The sequence below is a fragment of the Perna viridis genome, chromosome 2, assembly GCF_037379345.1.
Source record: "Perna viridis isolate PV_CMFRI_1.1 ecotype Kerala chromosome 2, ASM3737934v1, whole genome shotgun sequence".
In the NCBI taxonomy this organism is placed as follows: domain Eukaryota; kingdom Metazoa; phylum Mollusca; class Bivalvia; order Mytilida; family Mytilidae; genus Perna; species Perna viridis.
In genome coordinates, this window is record NC_142446.1 from 9,335,025 (window position 1) to 9,355,834 (window position 20,810).

Sequence of the window (20,810 nt, forward strand, 5' to 3'; positions counted from 1 at the left end):
GAAATTATTGATACATGTTTATGAAACTTCTGATAATATTAATTAATTCATAATCAATTATTAATGATAATAGACCAGAGGCACCAAGGATGCCAACCACCTTGAGGGCTGGCACGGGAAACTAAAGAAACTGGTGAAAGCTCCGCATCCTAACATCTTCAACATGGTGAAACTACTAAAGCACGAAGAAGCCATCCATGCCTGCACCTTGCTTCAGTACCAAACCGGTGGTAAACGTGTCCCAAGAAAACGCAAATACCGAGAGATCGACTCCAGACTGACAACACTAAAGACTCGTCTACAGAACCAGGAACTCACACCAGTCCAGTTTGCTGACGCTGCTTCTCATCTTTTGCATCTAGAGTAGATTTGTGAACTTTTGATTGGTGCTTGAACTGTTGTGCTTCGTATATTTTATTTATCTATTCATGGTATGATTCTTTTAAACAAATCATAAACAAATCATGAGTACTTAAACTTTATTTACTGCTTTTTCATTTATCTACAATGCAATCAGTGCTTGAATATTATGCACTTATAAAGTGTATATTATCAATGACTTATTGTTATCATGAATATTGATTATTTAATAAAATTTTGAAAAAAAAGATCTTATTTTTTATTTGTTAAAAAAGAAAACTTTAAATGACACCTAAACACTTGCAAGTCTAAAATTCATAAGAATTTTCACATGAAACTTTACAGATCCAAAATAAAATTTCATACATACAGCAAAAATGGGACAAGTAATTCCAACACATTTAGAATTCCAATTAAAGTTTTGTTTTTACAGTATACACAAATTTAATCCCTTGTTTATACAACCATTCTGGCTATTCCTACATGGACTTTATAATTTGTACCTATAAATTTTAGAATGTTGGAATAGCCAGAATAAACCAAATATCCTTATCCTGATCAAACTGTTCTTCCGATAAGACCACCAATTATACAGTCAAAGCCCACACAGACTTTATTTGGTAGCCTCCACAGTGCCTCCTTTGGTATTACATTCATCCCAGTCAGGCCAGAATGTCTCCTTCATCCGTTCGCAGTAATCACAAAGATTTTTATACTCTACAAAAAAATGAAAAATATAATTTCTCCATAAATAGTATCAAACTAGGAATGTACCTCCCGAGTTATCTGTCCCAAAAATTTAGAAGATGAAGTTAATTTCGATAATATCTGTAACCAATGAAAATGGACTGAGTTGATTAATTCAGGGTAAATATTGTAGGTAGTTATTGCTACATGCATAGAAGTAAATCAAATAGTAAACAAATGTACATGTACATGTAGGATTTAATTGAAAAAATAAAAGGAGGCCATGTGACATGGCATATTCATCACATTCAGTGGTGCAACTTGAAATAAATTATTTCTATATAGCCACCAGACTTTTCGAGCATAAAGGGTCCTAATTTGGACCTGTTTATGCCATTCCTGCCTTATTTTTTTTCAGATATATCTTTTAAATATGATTTTTTTTGACATTTTGATTGTATCTGAAATTGACCCATTCTCAAATTTGTAATCCCTATCATTGTGGCTGATCAGTGATTTGAATGGACTTAAAAGTTAGTTGCTTGGTTAAGACATGCGTGGGCAGATCCAGATACCTTGAAAAGCAGGGGTGCCAGCCAAAGGTCTTAAAAAGGGGGATACTAAGACATTATTTACTATTTTTTGCCAATTTTACACATGAAAATTATAAATTTTCCAAGATAATGGGGATGTGCCACCCCCTGCACCCTACTGGCTTATACTTTAAGTATTCTGATAACCGATGTAGGTAAGAAGGTATGCAGAGGAACAAACTACATCAAAACATTATTATTTGTACAAGTTGACGAGGAGGGATAAAACATCTTATTCAATATGAATATACAAGTTAAAACAAAATGAAATAATAGGAAGAAGATACATGTACATGTGTATTAAATCCATATCCTACAATGTATATAACTGATTATCAATATGGTTCTTTTTTAGTACATTGTCTACATAAAATATACCAGACACATTCATTTAGAATGCAGATCATAAAGTAAGATTCAGGATTTCCATGACACAAAAAAAGACAGTCAGTTAGGTTAGAAATTCTATATCGATGAAAATGCATAGAAAATGTGATGGATATCAAAGCGCCCAGAAGTGGACCTTTGATAAATGCTGATTTTTAGGGACATTCATACAAGTAAGTGTTGAAGGTATACAATATTTGTGCATATACTTTTACAATTTTAAAAACTAGCGATTGGTCTACTGTAAACATGGCCAGTGCAGAGCAGTAGGCATACTTCCTTGCAAAATTTGGAATTTACATTTTACAGGGAAGTTGCACTGAAAACTACAAAAATACATGTGACATGTGCATGTACTCAATTATAACTATGGTTACGGACATATGAAGTATAGTATTTTAATTGAAGATTTATACAGTGTACTTGAAATTATGATATTTGTATTAAATATAGTTATATCTAATTTGTTTACTACTTTACAATGTGACATTATTCGCCCCATATATTAATCAACATTCAGGGATTGATCCAGAGACTTTGAAATGGGGATCCAAACTCCAGACATCATTAAAAATCACCAGGTAGCTAAAATTATGCATGGTAGGAGCCCTAAAGCAAAGTCCTTAGCAAATTTTCCATTTTCTGTGTCCAGAAGAATTTTGTCTGGTACATGAAATAACTTACAAATGATTTATTGTTTTAGACTCATCACTTTAAGCCACTTTTTAATCTTTCTGGTTGTGTGGGAATGTTAATTGAACACCTGTCAGCCAGGTGAAAAGTAAAATGTTCTACTCTAACTTATATTACCTGATATACATGTAATCACTCATGAAAAATAAAATGTTTTACTCTAACTTATATTACCTGATATACATGTAATCACTTATGAAAAGTAAAATGTGTTCACGAAATAAGGTTTATTATTTAGTTATGTTTTATTTCAGATTGTATTTTTTTTTAAATAGATGTATATTCTTCTTAATTATTATATATCATAGACATATGTTAAGAATAATATTTTAGAATATTGAAATATAGTTGGAATTTGTAATTTATTAACTGTTTTAAGGTAGGCCAAAAAATATGAATATTGACAGAAATATTGTTCGCCAAAATTTCAATTGACCAGTATTGACCACTGTGACGTTGCATACGTTGTAAGTGTCACATTCGACTGAACCGGGGCTGGTTATGATAACTTAAATGTTGCTATTAGAATGTGGAGTTATCAAAGGCAATATAGATATTTAAATGTTCGAAAATAGTTGTTGTTGTAGGATAATAATCATAAATCTTTGAAAGATGCCATTAATTCTGGAGGGAAAGCACTATTCGATCACAAGAACGTCCATTTCATATGTGGACGGGTAACATTAAGAAATGCTTGCTTCCCATTTCACCAATACATCTAAGTTCTTTCTGGCGTATTTTGATAAAACAAACTTTTTTGGAAAGAGCAGTTTGTGCTGCAGACGATGTCATATTTTTCATTACGTAATGATAAGATCATAGCGTATTACAATATTACAAATGTCTCCCCTTTGATGTGGACATTGTAAGAGTAATCAAGGGAACCAAGGTTATAGCGGTAATCAAAAGAATGTAATCCAGGGACAAACACCAGACATGGAAAACAAATATACACAACAAAGAACATAAAGTAACTGAAATCATACATACAAAGTAACAAAATCAAATGAGCAACTCGGACTCAGCTAAAAACTGGGAGCATGGACCAGGTGCACAGGTAGGGTAAGTGTCCTCTGCTTTTCTAGAAACACCCGCCGAGTTGCTCATAAAAAGTAAAGTCCGGGGTAGACAAACGAGGAAAGGAAAACTATGACCCGTTGAATAAATCAGTTTCCATGGTGCAGATGGAAACACCATAATGATCCACGAGTTCAAGATGACGACCATAAAACTTCTGATGACTTCAGTCTTGTAGCAAAATAACCCTGTTCCAGAAGTGTATTTGTTAGAGTTCTATCGCGATACAAAAAGACTGCGTAGTTTCGGCAAGCTCTGGCATAACCTATGAGTTGTGATATGAATATTTATTATTCCAGAAAATAACACAATGTCATGACAAATACTGAGTATGCCTTCTAGCATTTTTCTATATATACAAAACAACTGCATTTGAAAAGCTCCCCATAAAGGCATAATGAATGGACATATATCTACGAAAACCTTGTTATTTTCTGGAGTAATAAATACAACCGTCTTCCAATTTCAGAGGGTGTAATTAGGTTTACAGATATATAAAGTTAAAGATTAAATGGACATACATGTGTGTGAAAGAGTTACTTATTTTTCGTAATATTTTTGAAAGCAAACAGGTATAATCACTCAACTTCAAGTGCAATATTGATTCATCATAAAAAGTGGTACTCATGGGATTTGAGTTCATTAGTAACTTTTTTGTTGTAAAAAAAGGATTAACTTATACATGTGTGATAAAGACATCATATTTCCTGTATTCATCATATCTCAGTATCCTTGACTCTTTCCAACTCTTCCAAATAGAGTCGTCACATTCTGAGACGTTTGTATAATATTGATTTCTTGTGACATGCATCATTAATTTTATCCTCCATCCTATATAATAACACCTAGATGAACTGTCCCGTACTACCATACATCGTATACTAAGTTACAACCCTAGATTAATCCTACGAGGAGGAATGACCCGGCCAACGATAGCTATATTTTTATATAGCTTACTGGCCAAGTGGTCTAGGGCGCTGGACTTTGTGCAGGCGGTGTTGCCATAGCTAGATATCACAGCGGTACGAGTTCGAGTGCCGCGGAGGGAACGCCAAAAATTTGCATCGCAAATTTGACAGTTCTAACATCGACTTTTTCAGACCCTTCTAAAAGCTCACGTTATCTTCCCTGTATCAATTTGATCCGATGGAGCAGTGTAGCGAATGGAGTCGTCACATCGTCACATTCTGAGATCTATCTATCTATCTATCTATCTATCTATCTATATATAACATCTAAATGAACTGTCCCGTACTACCATACATCGTGTACTAAGTTACAGCCCTAGATTAATCCTACGAGGAGGAATGACCCGGACAGCGAAAGCTACATTTCTATATAGCCTAGCTGGCCGAGTGGTCTAGGACGCTGGACTTAGTGCAGGCGGTGTTGCCATAGATGTCACAGCGGTACGAGTTTGAGTCCCGCGGAGGGAGCGACCAAAAAAATTTGCATCGCAAATTTGACAGTTCTAACATCGTTGGGAATTTTACAGACCTTGATACACTTGTCAGCTAGCACAAAATATTTTCATATTTCTATTCATAATGTCATTCAGAGCTAACGTGAACATTATTACCTCACAACACTTCATTTTAAGAGTATATAATACTCTCTTTCATATTTTCATTGTAGGGATATTTGGCGTAATGCCTCAGATATACCTTCCCATTTTTGTACAGACGACACAATTGGTAACTACTCCAATACTTTTGTTGGTTTGTCCTATTGATATAATTTGGATATATTTGCATCTGGAGAGATCTATATAATTATAGACACTAATTTTCTTGTTATTTATATTACAATAAAATATTGAAACCTTATATTCTTGATCACTTGAAATCTAGAATCAGCCATAAATTTAAGCTCAGTAGAAGTCATTTCCACAAAAAGGGTTAATGATTGATTTTGGTTATAATAAGTCATATAAATGTCCAAGATAACACAGGCCCCAGCAAGACCTTCGATTTGGTAACAAGACAAGCAATTATCTATTTTGAGCACTTTCATGCTATACAATTGGCATCTACATTGGTTAAATATTGTTTGAAGTTGTTGAGAAACGAAACTTGTGCAATACCATCTCCCAGTTTCTTTAACCATCGTCTAGCGCTACAATATATATTAGACATCTTACTTTTGATTATCTGTTCAACTCGACTACCAAATGTTTGCCAGTAGGGTTGTGAGAGCATTCCAAACACGCTACAATCCTCCAAGCATGGACTGTCTCCCAGTAAGAACTTCCTACTGCCTGAAACAGATCACACCGATTTCATTTTTATGGTTTGTTTTATATTACCAATGGTTTTGTGAACATTTGAAGTCAATAAACAAACAATAAATAGCATTGACTAACTATTCTAAAGTCTGATGTGACTCAGCGTGGGTCAAACCCATAATATCAAGTACTCGAGACGATCACTATACCACCGAGGACGGTAAAGAAATAAAGGATTTAAACACTATTTATTTCAACAGATTTATTCATCTTACTTCAACAGCTGCAACAGTTAACCTGAAAAATTTGTGTTACATATTTAGGAATGACCTCGTTTAAAAGGCAAACCATATTCTGATAATTTCGTTTAAAAACTATTTTCTTTATAAGACAAAAAACATTTTTCAAATGAAAATTGTGTATGAAATTTCAGTCATTCCAAGTTAAAGAATTTTCAGATCACACAAAAAAGATGCATGTACGACAGTGTGACAAATTGACAGATGACAGACTATAAGCCAAGCAGACACATGACAACCCAGGTACATGTTATTCTTATGAAGTACTACTGAAGTACTCCACATAGTTGTTAAGAACATCAAATATGTATGTTTGATCTGCTAAACTAATAGTTACAACAATGTCTTAAAATTCTGATTATAACTGCTATAATACCCAAGAAATCAGACAATGCCTTCAAGTCCAAGTCTAGTATGTGATAAACTTCCTCAGGACTGTGTCTTCCCATTCCCTGTGCATGCGCCATCTTCTGACATTTTCTAGTAACCATGTAACGAAGGAAGCGGGGCACACTGAAAAAGCTCAGTACTTTCACTTCTTTATCATAAACCCATCTGTCTAACACCAAAACCCTTCAAAGAAAGCCATATATATTAATGAAAAACAGTCAATACTGAAATGTCCGAACCGAGACTAATTAACTGTATTGTGTAGTAAAAGTTACGGTGTTTTTTTTTTCAGAAACTTGATTTAATTTATTGGTATCATTTGACTATATTAAAAACGCAAGAGACGATATCAACTCAATTAGAATATATTTCACAAGACGTTGGATTGCACAACACCTCATTTGAACTTAAAACTACGAACTTGACATTTTTTTCCTTCAAATTCCTGTGTTTTGCATGTCTTTGAAATATGCATGATATTTCGCAATTTAAATTTCAACGTGTAACTATAATTCTTTGTTGAACATCATTGTTTTTGATACTTGTTTCAGATTGCTTTTTTTTGGGGGGGGGGTCTTCAAATAACATAGACGTACATGTAATTATTGCCAGAATATTACTGGCATGAGGTTTGAAATAGGCGGTAAGCCGAGTCTTAATGATGAAGTATACAAATTTGCAACATCGTATTTAACTCCAGTAGTTGGAGCAGAAACGGTCGTGAAGTTAAGACTGCAACAAAAAGATGAAGTAGATTTTTTTTAATCAGGTGGTGCCCCATATTACCAGATTTTAACGACATTTGTACTGGACCTTGTAGTTCTTGGTTGTCGATAAAAAATTCCAGCATTTTGAAAACTTTTTCTTGTGTATATTTGGAAGATGACTTGGCATTGTTTTTTTATACAAAGTATGAAGAGTCTCTACCTAGAACTACATATCTGTATCTAGCTGTACCGTCTTTTTGGAGTAACCATGATGTATAATGTGTTTGAGTCGGGATTTTAACTGAGTATTGGGAATAAAAGTATACAGTGTTGAAAAATCATAGGTTTTAATGCTATTGTATTTTGATAATTATCTTGAAATGAGGGTTTCCAGTAGATCTTTCGAATTTTTCAGGATCCATATTGAATTAATACCACTGCGGTGTCGTGGTAGGACTGTAGACCCTCTTTGACAGCTGTGAGTATAGAATTTAAAAGTTTTGAAAGAGGTTTGGTGGTATGTTTTGCTGATCCAGCTATGCAGCACTGTTTGTATGGATCTTTTCTGAGGAAATCTTTATTGAATGAATCCTTAAAAAGGGGAAAAAATTGTGAGGTCATTTATTAATGAAGGTCACTGAAAATAACCATCACTATATGGATAATGAATAAACAGCCTTCATTGGGAATAAATAAAAACTCGTAAATCAAATTCCTTACCAGTATGAATTTTCTTCCAGCATTTTTTGGAAAGCTCTGGCAATTGCTATATCTTTTGCTGTAAAAGTTTTGTTCAGATTAATTCCCAATTTCTTGTTTAAATACTCAATACAAAATTGACTATCTGCAATACATTGCCCGTTGTACTCTATCCAAGGAAACTTGTCCTTCTTGCTTGCTATTCTGTTGTGATCATTCTACAAATAAACAACAAAACAAGTGATTGATTTTCATAGAGAAACCAATATATTTTTCTATATTTGGGTTTTCGTTTTTGTTTCGTTTTGTTTTGTCTTTTAGGGGGGTCACAAGAGAGACTTTTTTTTTAAAGATTGGTGTTACGAGTAAGCACTTGCATTTATTTTTGGTTTCGTGTTTTGTTTTTTGGGGTTTTTGTGTGTTTTGTTTTTGTTTTGTTTTTATATTTCTAGTAGCTACAATGTACATGTATTCTGAAGTATTTCAATTTTCTGTCTGAATGTAACCTTCAATTGTTTCTCTCTCCTCATGTACTTAACCTGGCAACACAAAACGACTATATGCTTAGCTCCTACCATGTAAGGAATTTTAGCCATTCTCAAATATGTTTCCAGTTTGACAGCAAAAGGTGTCAGACTTGGTGCATATGGTCCCCTCCCAAGTTGATGCAATATAACGGTATCTGGAGGATAATCTTTTCTGAAAAAAAATATATAATTGTCATTTCAATTACATTGTATGATAAATTCGCTCTTGAGGATATTAGCGATCTTAACTGCCCTCGTTAATTTCCAACGGTCGCCCCTAGTACTTTTAGTTATAGACTTAATATCGTTGGTTCGGTGTTCAGCCTTCGGCACACCTAAACGAAGAACTCGGTCAGGGTAATGTCATACTAGCGACTGGATTGTTATGTGTTGGTGTTCAGGCCTACTAAAAGATCCCACATGGGTCTGGAAGCGTTTTAGGTACGCCAAATTAACTTTTTTGAATATATCAGAGCAAAATTCTAATATATTTCATAAAGTTCAAAAGCTCATCATCAGAAGTCATAGAGATTATGTTACTGCACTTTAATCTTGCATTTCATCCTCTATCTGACTTTTAGTATTTTTCCGAGTTATTTTACATTTAACAACTCCATATATATTACTTAATTGATACAGCATGTTTATATTTGTAAAGTAGTTATATTAATTAGAGAGAGGGGTTAAATATTTATAAGTTTACAAAAGCTTGTTTTCCGAATACTTTGTATGTCATTTGTTCATATAAAGAGTAATCAAGGGAACCAAAATTCTAGCGGAAATAAAAAGGATGTAATCCAGGAACAAAGACCAGACATGGAAAACACACGCACACACACACAACAAAGAACATAAAATAACCAAAACAATACATACAAAGTAACATAAGTAAAAGAGCAGCTCTGACTCCATAAAATAAACGAGTATGTGGACCAGGTGCACCGGTAGGGTAAGCGTCCTCTGCTTTTCTAGAAGAATGGATATGGTGAATATGTCAAAGAGACAACAAGTAGACCGGGATGAAAAATTTCAACTCAAGGTCACCTACAAGTCTTCAATGAACAACGAGGAAATCCTTACACCACTAGAAAGACTGCAGCTGATCCCAAAACAACATTATATACAGGTACAGCGAAACAGTTGCCCCTATATACGCGAGCAACATAAAAGTAACTGAAAAAGAAAAGGAAACAAGACATACAGATGCCAGAAATTCCTCATTTGGGACAGGCGCCCCTCCTCTTTTTAAACATGGCCCCTGTGAAAAAAAAAATATTACACAATTAAACATACCTAAAAACCAGTTCAAAAAGGGCTGAGTTCCTTGTTAAAACATAAATAATGAAACTGATTATAAGTCACATAAATGCACAAAAAGGACTATTAGCAATTAACTGACATACCAGCTCAAGACCAGTTTAAACCTACAAAATGTTGTGCCTTCAAACATTTATACAAAATTTATATAAAATCAATCCCAATTCTTCCCATATGGGGTTGAGAACCACGGTACATCGTAAGTTATACAAAAAGGACACAACCCAAGTCATGCCAAATACTGATTTTAAATATTGTGTGTTAATTTCTATGAGAAGACCCAATGAGCGAATCAATGCTAATACCAAAAAAGAATGCTATCCTTAATGATTTGACAACAATATCATAACTATATCCCTTACGAATTAGCATATTCAATCGTTTAGTCAACTTATGGGTGAGTATTGAGCTTCCCGTGTTTTGTGAAGAATATTGCCATAAAATAAAGGGTGGGAGAAACCCGCACGTGTTAACCGTTTACAAGTACATGTACGTCTGTTTTTAAAGAAAGAGTTCCTTGTATCGGTTGAAAATTTTTTTGACTGTTTTTAAGAGCTTATGATATCGAAAATGTTGATTTAGTAATTTCTCGGTTAAATGAAGATTTCTTCCTTTAAAATCCGAAACTTTGTTACAAATACGAGGGATTCGAACTAATTGGAATACATGTACACACCGTATGATGGTGACAAGGGAAAACTGATAGTTAACAGGGAATGAAAAATCACCCATTTATCGTAAATTTTAGTATTTAAGTTTACCATTATTGATATGAACACTAAGATCAAGAAATGAACATTCTTTTTTAGCAATATTTACTTTATTCAAAGAAAGTTCTGCAGGATATACGTCTTCGGTATTAATATTGAAATCGTCCAAATACCTGAAGATGTTATTTACTTTTTCTACCAAATGTTGTTTGAAAGGGTAAATATTTGTCATCAATAAAATATGTTTAACTAAATGGGTTCATTCTCACTTAGCCAACATTTTGAAAATTGATAGTCTCATCTGGCCAACATAGGTAATTGGGGTGTTAAAATAACATTTAGAAATATTGTTTTTATAACTGTTTTATTGAGGCCACCCAAAGGGCTACATTTATGTTGGGTAAAATAAAAAAAAAATATTAATGATATATTTTTAAAAGTATTTATAAAATAACACAAAACATTTTTTAATTATCTTTAAAAAATATATATATATATAAATATATATATTTCAAATATAAAAATAAAAAAATATAAGTTTAATTTTTAAATTCTGTAAATAAAATTTAATAAAATGAAATGACTGCTATTCTTAATTGAGAATAATTATTATTAATTGATATCATTACGTCAATGTCCTGCTACTCTGACAATGTTCCTGTTACCATAAACAACAACCACAACCATGAATCAGATAACATTGGTTTAGCAGCAGCAGCCTTTATTAATAAAGTAAAAAAGCGTTGCAGGGAAGAGGTGTCACCAATACCTTCCATTTTTGATGAGGAGCTTGGTAGTCTTCGTAATAATGAGTTTGACGATGATGTCAATGAGATGATACAGAAAATTCCGACGTTTGAAAGTTGCAAAGCTGCACTCTACAGAAGCCGTTCTAAGGTGCTACCAAAGCTACCAAAAACTCAGGCTGATATAGACCTCGATGAAAACTTCAAAAACACACCAGCCGGTGATCGCTTTCTTCTAATAGACAACATTAACAACCAACATCAGCGAATGTTAGTGTTTGTAGTCAGGAATTTGAATTTTGCACCGGAATGCGTACTTATGGACTTTGAGACCGCCTCTAGAAATGCCATTACAACAGTATTTCCCAATGTGAGTTTGAAAGGATGTTTCTTTCACTATGCGCAATGTGTTTGGCGGAAAACTCAGAACTGTGGGTTAGCTGTACAATACAAAGAAAATGACAATATAAAGCAACTAGTCCGACGTGCAGCTGTGTTACCCTTAGTTCCTATTCCACAAGTTGAGGATGTGTGGTTCCAAGCTTTGGAAGACAATACCGACAACAGTGATGCTGTGACACAGTTCACAGACTATATTACCGAAAAGTGGGTCGACAATAATGGTCCAAGAACTACCAACAATGTTGAGGGCTGGCACAGTAAAGTCAACAAACTTTGTCATCATGCACACCCCAATATTTTCCTAGCCATCAAATTGTTTCACAGCATACAGGCATCAAATGAGGCGAAGATTATTCAGATCAGATCAGGTGGTAAGCAGCGTGCCTCTAAAAGAAAATACAGACAAATGGAACACCGACTTCAAATTCTCAAAGAAAGATTTCAACGTGGAGAAATAACATTAATGGAATTTGCAGATAGTGCTTCTCACTTGGTTCACTTAGACTGAATAAACAATTTCACATTGTACTTGTAGTGCTCCTGTATGAACATATTTTTTAAATGTAATAAATTAAATGTAATAACATGCAGACAATTTTTTTTATATGAATATAGTGCTGATTATAAAAAAAAATACCATTGCTTTAATATAAAAATATGTTGTTATGTGTTATTGCTTGAAATTGTGATTTGATCAATTATTATTTCTGAAATAAAAAAATATAAATATATATATATTTATTACTTTTTTCTATCAAACCCCTGCATATTATAAAAAAAACCTCAACAAATTGACACATTTACCTTGAATAATTATTATAGTCCCCATGGAAGAGGCCCCAATCAATTAAATAATTGCAGTGAAAACAATTGCAAAGTCTCACCTAGCCTACATGAATTTAATTACCTGTAGGTACCTGAAATACAAAATGTTGGCTAAGTGAGAAGACACGACTAAATGAAATGGTAAATATTTATCATCAATAAAAAATGTTTAAACAACTAAATGAAGTTTCATAATATAGCTACGCGTATTTTTTTTCTCAAGCGTTCTCGAACATGACTATTAGCTTCCCAAGAAGACATAATTATTTGGACATGTGCAACTCTTTAACTAAGCTACGTATATTACTCCCATGCTGGTTTGACTAAAATCTCAGTTTCGTATTACAGACAAGTCATGCAGTTAACTGTTTTAGCATAGACTGATTTATAATCATTGTATATTTGCACATTTTTTTTCTGAAAATCATTGTAATCATTGCATTCATTTTTTTTTCTACCCGCGAGGGTCCATGATTGATGAATATGACTATCTTGGTATCAGTCTTGTATTACATATTCCTGAGCAAATGTACGCAAAAATGGAGGCTAAAAAATACAGTGAGCAATCTTTTTGCCTTTTCCTGTTTGTTTTTTTTTCTTGGCAAATGACTACCATTTTTCATCAAAAGTACTGGGTAAATATCAAGATATGACATAAAAAACTTTTTTTGAGAAAAAACAGTATTTTCATGAAAAATAATGCTTCAGAAAAAGGGTCTATTTTATGAACTCAAAATAAAAGTGAAAGTAGAAAAAGTCTATTTTTATTTCGACCTCTCCTGGTGTACCAAAGTTCGTGCCTTTTTTTCTAAAATGGTTCTAAAAATTATTTTTGACATTTCCTTTATGGAAAAACATTGTCAGAATTTAGACTGAAACTCCTTGTCTACTTCTTAAAAAATCATGAAAATTTAAGGTATACTATAGAAGCCTATGGGGCAAAGAATACAGTTAACCACAGTTACAGTTGAAAGTGAGATTTTTATTAAGTGAGTTTCAAATATCCTAGAAGCTTCCAAACAAAAATATATCATATTTTATACTAAATGGAGCAACTTTCAATGAAATAAAGTAATGCAAGGCCTCATTTTTTACTTTTACCGCATATTTTTACTAAATTTGGAAATTACCAATGTTTTTATAGATCAAAAGATGACCAATGGATTGCAATTGTTATTATTAAAAGTTTTCTCAAGACAACTATATAAGAAAAAAAATAGGGTGACTTAAATTGTTGAATCATAAACAGTTTTGATTTTTTGACATTTTTAATACTTGGAGTAGAGACTTGAAAATGGTCGAATCGCACTTCTTACACACGACATATAAAAACTGAAATGTGTTTTTTTTTTTTGCATTTTCACTGTTATTCTACTTTAACTGCTCAAGAAGTGCTGTACTACAGCCATTTGATTGATTAAAAGTGAAAACTGACCAATAAAAGATTTTTTATCTCATAAATGACCATTTCTAATGGTACTTCCACTCAAATTCTAATGTGGCTTATAAACATTTAGTGGTAATGACTTATAAAAAATGAATTTTCTTCAATAGTGTTTGAAGTAAGTAGAAACTTTCATGTTTTTTGTGTATGTTAGTTGCTGTTCTTGCAAAATATCTCTGTGTCTGTGAGATATTTCTCCTTTCACAACTACCGAGTACATTTATACATGCCCAGGGTACCAAATTTGACTGAAAATTAGCATTTTTGGGAACTAAGATGTCTTTTTCATTAAAATAATGATAAATATACAACATTTTGACTCTATGTTATCTTTGTGTAAACAAGAACTTCAACTTCGTGCAATTGGCTGTAGCAGTAAGCAGATTTTAGATTATCAAGAGGCTCCCTTGTGTTTATGCTAAAAAAGGAGAGTCCGAACTTGACTTTTTGTGAATAAGGGCAAAAAAATTGAGATTTTGAAACAATTTGGTATTCATAGAATAGTTAAAGCATTTGTCTTATCAATACAGGCCACCTTCCATGTTTTAAAAGGTTACTAAATTATTTTTTTAATCAAAACTTGTCTTTTTTTTTGGAAACATTGAGACATTTGACTTAATACTGTTATAGGGTACCTATGTGAAAATTGAAACAAAAATTCACAGGAAAGCAGGAGGACAGAGATACATGTATTCTGTCTTTAAGTTGAAAATTTAACACAGTTAAAGAAAAATAACAACATTTGAAGATATCTAAAAGTTTCTATTAGTAATAGGTATCAGTCTTGTATTACATATTCCTGAGTGGGTTAAAACATTGAGGCTAAAATATATAGTGCACATTCTTTTTGCCTTTTCCTGTTTTTGTTTCTTGGCAAATGACTACCATTTTCCATCAAAAGTACAGGGTAAATATCAAGATATAATACAAAAAACTTTTTTTTTTTAGGAAAACCGTATTTTCATGAAAAATAATGCTTTAGAAAAAGGGTCTATTTATGAACTCAAGATAAAAGTGAAAGTAGAAAAAGTCTATTTTTATTTCGACCTCTCCTGGTGTACCAAAGTTCGTGCCTTTTTTCTAAAATGGACCTAAAAATTATTTTTGACATTTCCTTAATGGAAAAACATTGTCATAAGTTAGATTGAAACTCCTTGTCTATTTCTTAAAAAATCATGAAAATTTAAGATAAGCCTATGGGGCAAAGTCAGACCTCTTATCTTATCTTATATAATGAAACAATTTACCTTGGAGAACTGGTTTTGATCTTCTTCCATGCTATAAAAACAGCAACAGATGCTACTATTGTGCCACCGATAGCTGTAGACCAATGTAACAAAACATTTGTGTCCATAGTATACTACCACCGCGACGAAGTTGATGTCCTATTTAATGAACCATGAATCAAACGTCCTACCTATTGAACCACTATGAACAGACCTAGTACACCAGTGGCGGACCCAAGGAATCACCTAAGGGGGCCCGGGGCCCAAAATTGTTCGTTAAACACCTTTTTATGCCTGCAAAGCAATATACACACATATGTACGTTATTTTAATAAATTTTCAAATTATTCAGGGTGCGGGCCGCGCCCCCCCCCCGAATTGGATCCGCCTATGTACACCCCGTCACACTGTCAAGTGAGAGAAATGAACGTGCAGGGGATTGACAGACCCCTTTTTATTGGAAATTTGTTATTTTCATGTGAAAAATTGACAAAAAATCCTAGCACCTCGTACTTTCCAAGGAATTTCGGCTGGCATCCGTCCTTTTCAAAGTGTCTGGTTCCGGCCCTGAAACTGCAACTTTTACTTGTACAAAAACAAGGATGACTCTCAAAATGGTCACCATTTAGAAAGGATTTGGAAAAGGTTTCATTGATTTTGATAAACAGTTTGTTAGAAGTGAAGACATTTTATTAGGATTTCTGCAATTTTCTTCAATTTTGCAGGGCAATTAAAGATTAACATTTTTATTGACAAATAGAATTCAAGATGGTGTATCTTATATCATGTTTTTTGTGTGTTTATTTTAATACCTACAAGGATCGTGAAGGAGACGATTAAGAATTTTTAAAATCATAAACCATTTATTTAATTTGGTGTGCAACTATTGTCAATACAAAAGCGGCAATCGGATCAAGCACATTCAAATAAAAAGACTTAAAACTCCTTCTTTACTACATGACATAAATTGCATTGCAAAATATTGTTATACATATTATGCACACTTAACAGTACAAATAGTTATTTTCTTCATAAGCATTTGAAGTAGGAAACGTGTTGTTTTCTTCCCTCAATTTATTACAAAATTTTCCAACAAAAGCATGTTGTCCACACCCGGACCTTCCACTTCCGGATCCATCATTGGAATAACACCCTTGTAACCATATTTCTTATTAGTAAACTTCTTCAAAAATGGTAATAAACAAAGGCGGTTCCATGAGTTTGTTGAACTGTTGTACAAATATGACTTTGGAGAAAAATAGTCATCCAGTCTATAGACATTTATGAAGAAAACAAGTGGAAGCATAGCGTTGAACAACGACCTGATTTGCAGCGATACACTCGTATTCATGCCAATTTGACTGAACATAGGCTTCTAAGACTTGCCGTTTCCTTACCACTTATGAATTCAAAATTAATGACACTTGTCAAATTTGGTTCGACTCCAATCAGACAAGGCTTGTGTTCCTTATGCAAGTCTTTTTCAACAGACAGTGTTAGACATTATGTACTTAGTTCTAGATGTTCGATCAGAGATGTTTTATAAGATGTACTTACTTCTAGATGTTCGATCAGAGATGCTTTATAAGATTGTTGATATGCTCCCTGTCCACGAATCCCCAATATTTTTTTTATCAGCATGATGGTGACCTGGTCGTGTCAATATTGGATGGAGTCACGACTGCCATGAACGCATTATCGTCCGATAAATGGAGTCGCCTCGTGTGGCATTTAACAGGATATGTCACAAAAATGTATTTAACTTTTTCGTATGATCTTTTCACCACTTACTTAGATGATGTATATTATCATATCAAATTAACTGCATAAAATGTATTTTATTAATTTGATGTCTGTAATGACAATATAAATTGTGTATATAATGTACATAGATTTGTCTGTATTAAAGCTAATTTTGTTTCTGAAATATCTAATCTTCAACTATGGAGGAAATAAAGATAATCAATCAATCAATCAATGCCGCATCGCTTGACGTGTCGCTACCGCTGCCGAAGTATAAACTCACTTAATTTTGTCAAAACATCAACTTAGTTGATGCAGTTTTCCTTTTGCGTATTCTAAAGTTATAAAATAATGTAGTCTCAAAAAGATCACAAAATATTGCTTCTATACAGTTCTCATTTTTTTTTACAAAAGGAGAGGATTTGGGGTAGTTTCTTTTTAATCCAAAAAATTTAGAGCGCAAGTTTTGAACAACACTTTTATACCAAGAGAGTTGTGATGATACTGAAGACTAGTTTTTAAATATCAAAGGGTTCGTTAAATACTCTCTACATTTTCTACACAAAAAATGTCTCATGAAATAAGCTATTTCACCACAATTTAGCTTAATTTTCCCATGTTGCTTTATTTACTGCAACACGTGCATGAACAGCAATGACGGCACATTTTCAACTAGTGAATTATGCAATTTTAAAATTGATTTGAAGCAGTCAACTTTGATCGTTTCTGCCCTTTTTGTTTAATTATAACTTCTTAAAACGAAATAGCACATAATAAGCTAAATAACAGCAAGGAAAATAAAGTCTCGCTTACCACTACCGGGTCAAATGACCACCCCGTTATATAGTACCAAAACACTGAACCTGTATCTATTTTCCAAGCTTCGAAATGGTATGTGACAGTAAGATGTAATTTGTCCCGGGAATTGACAGTGAAACTTTGAAAATTACTTTTTTAACATGTAAAGTAATGGGAACGTTAGATGTGGTTAGTGAGACCATAAGCTAAATTATGACGTGTTTCAGACAAATGCATATTTTGATGAAAATGGACTTTCCTGGTCATAATTTCTATTTTCTCATCAGTGTAGTGATATTGGAAATCTGGCTATATTTTAAAAGGTGCATTGTACAAGATATTGGGAAAATCCACATAGCAACAAGATTTGTATGAGTAAAATTGACTAAAAATTTGACGTTATTCCTGAAATACCTAACGTCAATGTTCGGGATATTTGAATTACTCAAATGGCAATACAGCACACCATAAGAAGCACACAGTGATGAAATGGGCATGATTTTAATTGTTGAATTTTTTTTCATAATGATCAATACTATGAACTACTACAGATCCTTGTCAAATAGGTGTGACAGATTAGCTAAAATTGTCATTTTAAGTAGTTAGAAAATATCAGTATGATATAAAAACTGCCATTTCTTTGTAGTCCCATGTTTAATTTTCATAGTTTTTGTCTTATTAGTCTCGCAGTATCACAAGCTTTCATAAAATGTTAAAAAAGGAAAACATATAAAATTATAAAATGTTCTTACGGTCTCACTTACCACTTCCGGGTCAGGTGATAAGACAAGTCACATTAAACCCGAAGTTCCATTACCAACAAGAATTTTTGTCAAGGCAAGTAGGAATTGTTCATTGTGAACTTAAATTGTCATTTTATATGTCTTTTCTGATACCACAAATCTAATGCAACACCATCTTGTAAGCATAACTCATCCTAAGCTGGGTGACAGAAAAGTACCAAAAACACGCTGAACCTAGATCTATGCATTGTAAGAGCATAATCTGTGTGCATGTTTATTAAAAGTAGTCAAAATAAAGCTGAGAGAGTGTACTTTAAAATCATATTATATTTTACTACAAAAGTGTAAGAATATTGTTACATGTTTGAGTAATTTGCCTTCATGATGTCAGTAAGCTGAAAATGTAAAAATGTGGATTTGCAGTATTGTTTATTCAAGTCAATTTTGTGAAAAATTTCAACAATCATCGTACCATTAGCAAAATTAGCACAGAGATTTTGAAAACCTTATTTTCTTAGGTCGTGGGGTCTTTAATTTTGAAAGGATTGAAAGTTTTAAGTAGATCAATGGGTGCCAAAACTACATCAGTTTTCAAAGACCCCTATGTAGCAAAAAACGTTTGTCTACTATACATGACAAATATGTTATCGTACCAGCAGACAAAGCCCAAAACAACATTTTCTTGTCTGCAAACCGTATCACATCCAATGTTTATTTTCAAAGGTAAACGTAGAAAATAATAGCAGTGATAAGACCTATACTGCCACTACACCCTCCAAAGAAGAGATAGTGGAAAACCATAAATCTGTGCTATCCTCTTTGGTCTCTCTACCAAAGACGAAGATTGTAATTTACCGTCTACATACTGGATTCCTAAACTTCACAAGAATCCATACAAACAAAGCTACATAGCTGGATCTGCAAAATGTATCACCAAATCTCTTTCAAACTTTTAAATTCTATACTCGAAGCTGTCAAAGAGGGTCTCCAGTCCTACCACGACACTTGTTACTCCCGTAGTGGTATTAATTCAATATGGATCCTGAAAAACTAGAAAAATCTTTTGAAGACCCTTAATTCAAGATTGTTATCAAAATACAACAGCATTAAAACTTTCAACACTGTATACATCTATTCCCCATACTTAGTTAAAACCCAGACTCAAAAACATTATACATCGTTGTTTCTCCTAGAGATGGTACACTTAGATACAAATATATAGTTCTTGGTAGAAATTCCTCATACGTTGTAAAAAATACTTCCAAATCATCTTCCAAATATACAGATGTTTTTAAAATACTGGAATTTTTGTGCGACAACATATTTGTCCAGTGTGATGGGTGCGTTTTTCCGGCGGAATTCCAATGGAAACAAATTGTGCTCTTCTACTTGCTGACCTGTTCCTTCACTCTTGTGAGGCTGACTTTATAGCTGTTCTGATCCGAAAGAAAGAATATCGTTTAGCTAGATCCTTTAATATCAGTTTCCGCTATATAGATGACGTATTATCTTTAAACAATCCTAATTTTACGGGATTTGATACATCACATCTACCCCAAAGAACTTGAGATAAAGGATACTACAGACACTGTGAAGTCAGCCTCATATCTTGACCTACACTTAGAAATCATTGGTAAAGGAAAACTATTACCAAACTTTACGACAAACGTGATGATTTTTCATTCAGAATTGTCAACTTTCCTTTCATCTGGGGCAACATCCCTTCAGCACCTGCGTATGGAGTGTTCATATCACAACTCATACGTTATGCCAGAGCTTGCCGAAACTACGCAGACTTTTTGTATCGCGCTAGAATTCTAACAAGTAGGCTTCTGGAACAGGGTTATGTAGCTACAAGATTGAAGTCATCACTACAGAAGTTTTATGGTCGTCATCATGAACTCGTGGATCGTTACGGTGTATCCATCTGCGCCATGAAAACTGACTTGTTCAACATGTCATAGTTTTCCTATCCTCTTTCATCTACCCCGGACTTGACTTTTATGAGCAACTGGACGGGTGTTTCTAGAAAAGCAGTGGACGCTTACCCTACTGGTGCACCTGGTCCATGCTCCCCGTTTTAGTCCGAGTTGCTCATTTACTTTTGTTACTTTGTATGTTCTATTTTAGTTACTTTATGTTCTTTGTTGTATGTGTCTGTTTTCCATGTCTGGTCTTTGTCCCTGGATTACATTCTTTTGATTACCGCTATA

At 33.5% G+C, this 20,810-nt stretch overlaps 1 protein-coding gene across 2 annotated transcripts; it reads right to left on the reverse strand.

Annotated features, from left to right (window-relative positions):
• Positions 1 to 465: 465 nt before the first annotated feature.
• On the reverse strand, positions 466 to 15,494 carry LOC148623560 (failed axon connections homolog). 2 transcript variants are annotated; one of them, XM_088565449.1, is made up of 7 exons: positions 15,335 to 15,477; positions 12,108 to 12,204; positions 8,692 to 8,815; positions 8,138 to 8,334; positions 6,697 to 6,893; positions 5,938 to 6,054; positions 466 to 1,077 (listed from the first exon to the last, which is right to left on the reverse strand). In XM_088565449.1, exons 2-7 carry the CDS (start codon positions 12,125 to 12,127, stop codon positions 974 to 976), a joined length of 759 nt encoding a protein of 252 aa, XP_088421575.1. In that variant the 5' UTR covers positions 12,128 to 12,204; positions 15,335 to 15,477; the 3' UTR covers positions 466 to 973. The 2 variants fall into 2 exon arrangements, with proteins under 2 accessions (XP_088421575.1, XP_088421574.1); XM_088565448.1 differs by lacking the exon at positions 12,108 to 12,204 and having other exon boundaries at positions 15,335 to 15,494.
• Between the last annotated feature and the right edge of the window lie 5,316 nt (positions 15,495 to 20,810).

Coding starts and splice junctions, on each gene's coding strand:
- LOC148623560 (XM_088565448.1), bottom strand. CDS start 15,441: ATGGACACAAATGTTTTGTTACATTGGTCTACAGCTATCGGTGGCACA. Junction 6,894..8,137: donor CTGGAAGAAAATTCATACTG/GTAAGGAATTTG, acceptor CTTTCTTTGAAG/GGTTTTGGTGTTAGACAGAT. Junction 1,078..5,937: donor AGTTGAACAGATAATCAAAA/GTAAGATGTCTA, acceptor ATTTTTTTGTAG/AGTATAAAAATCTTTGTGAT.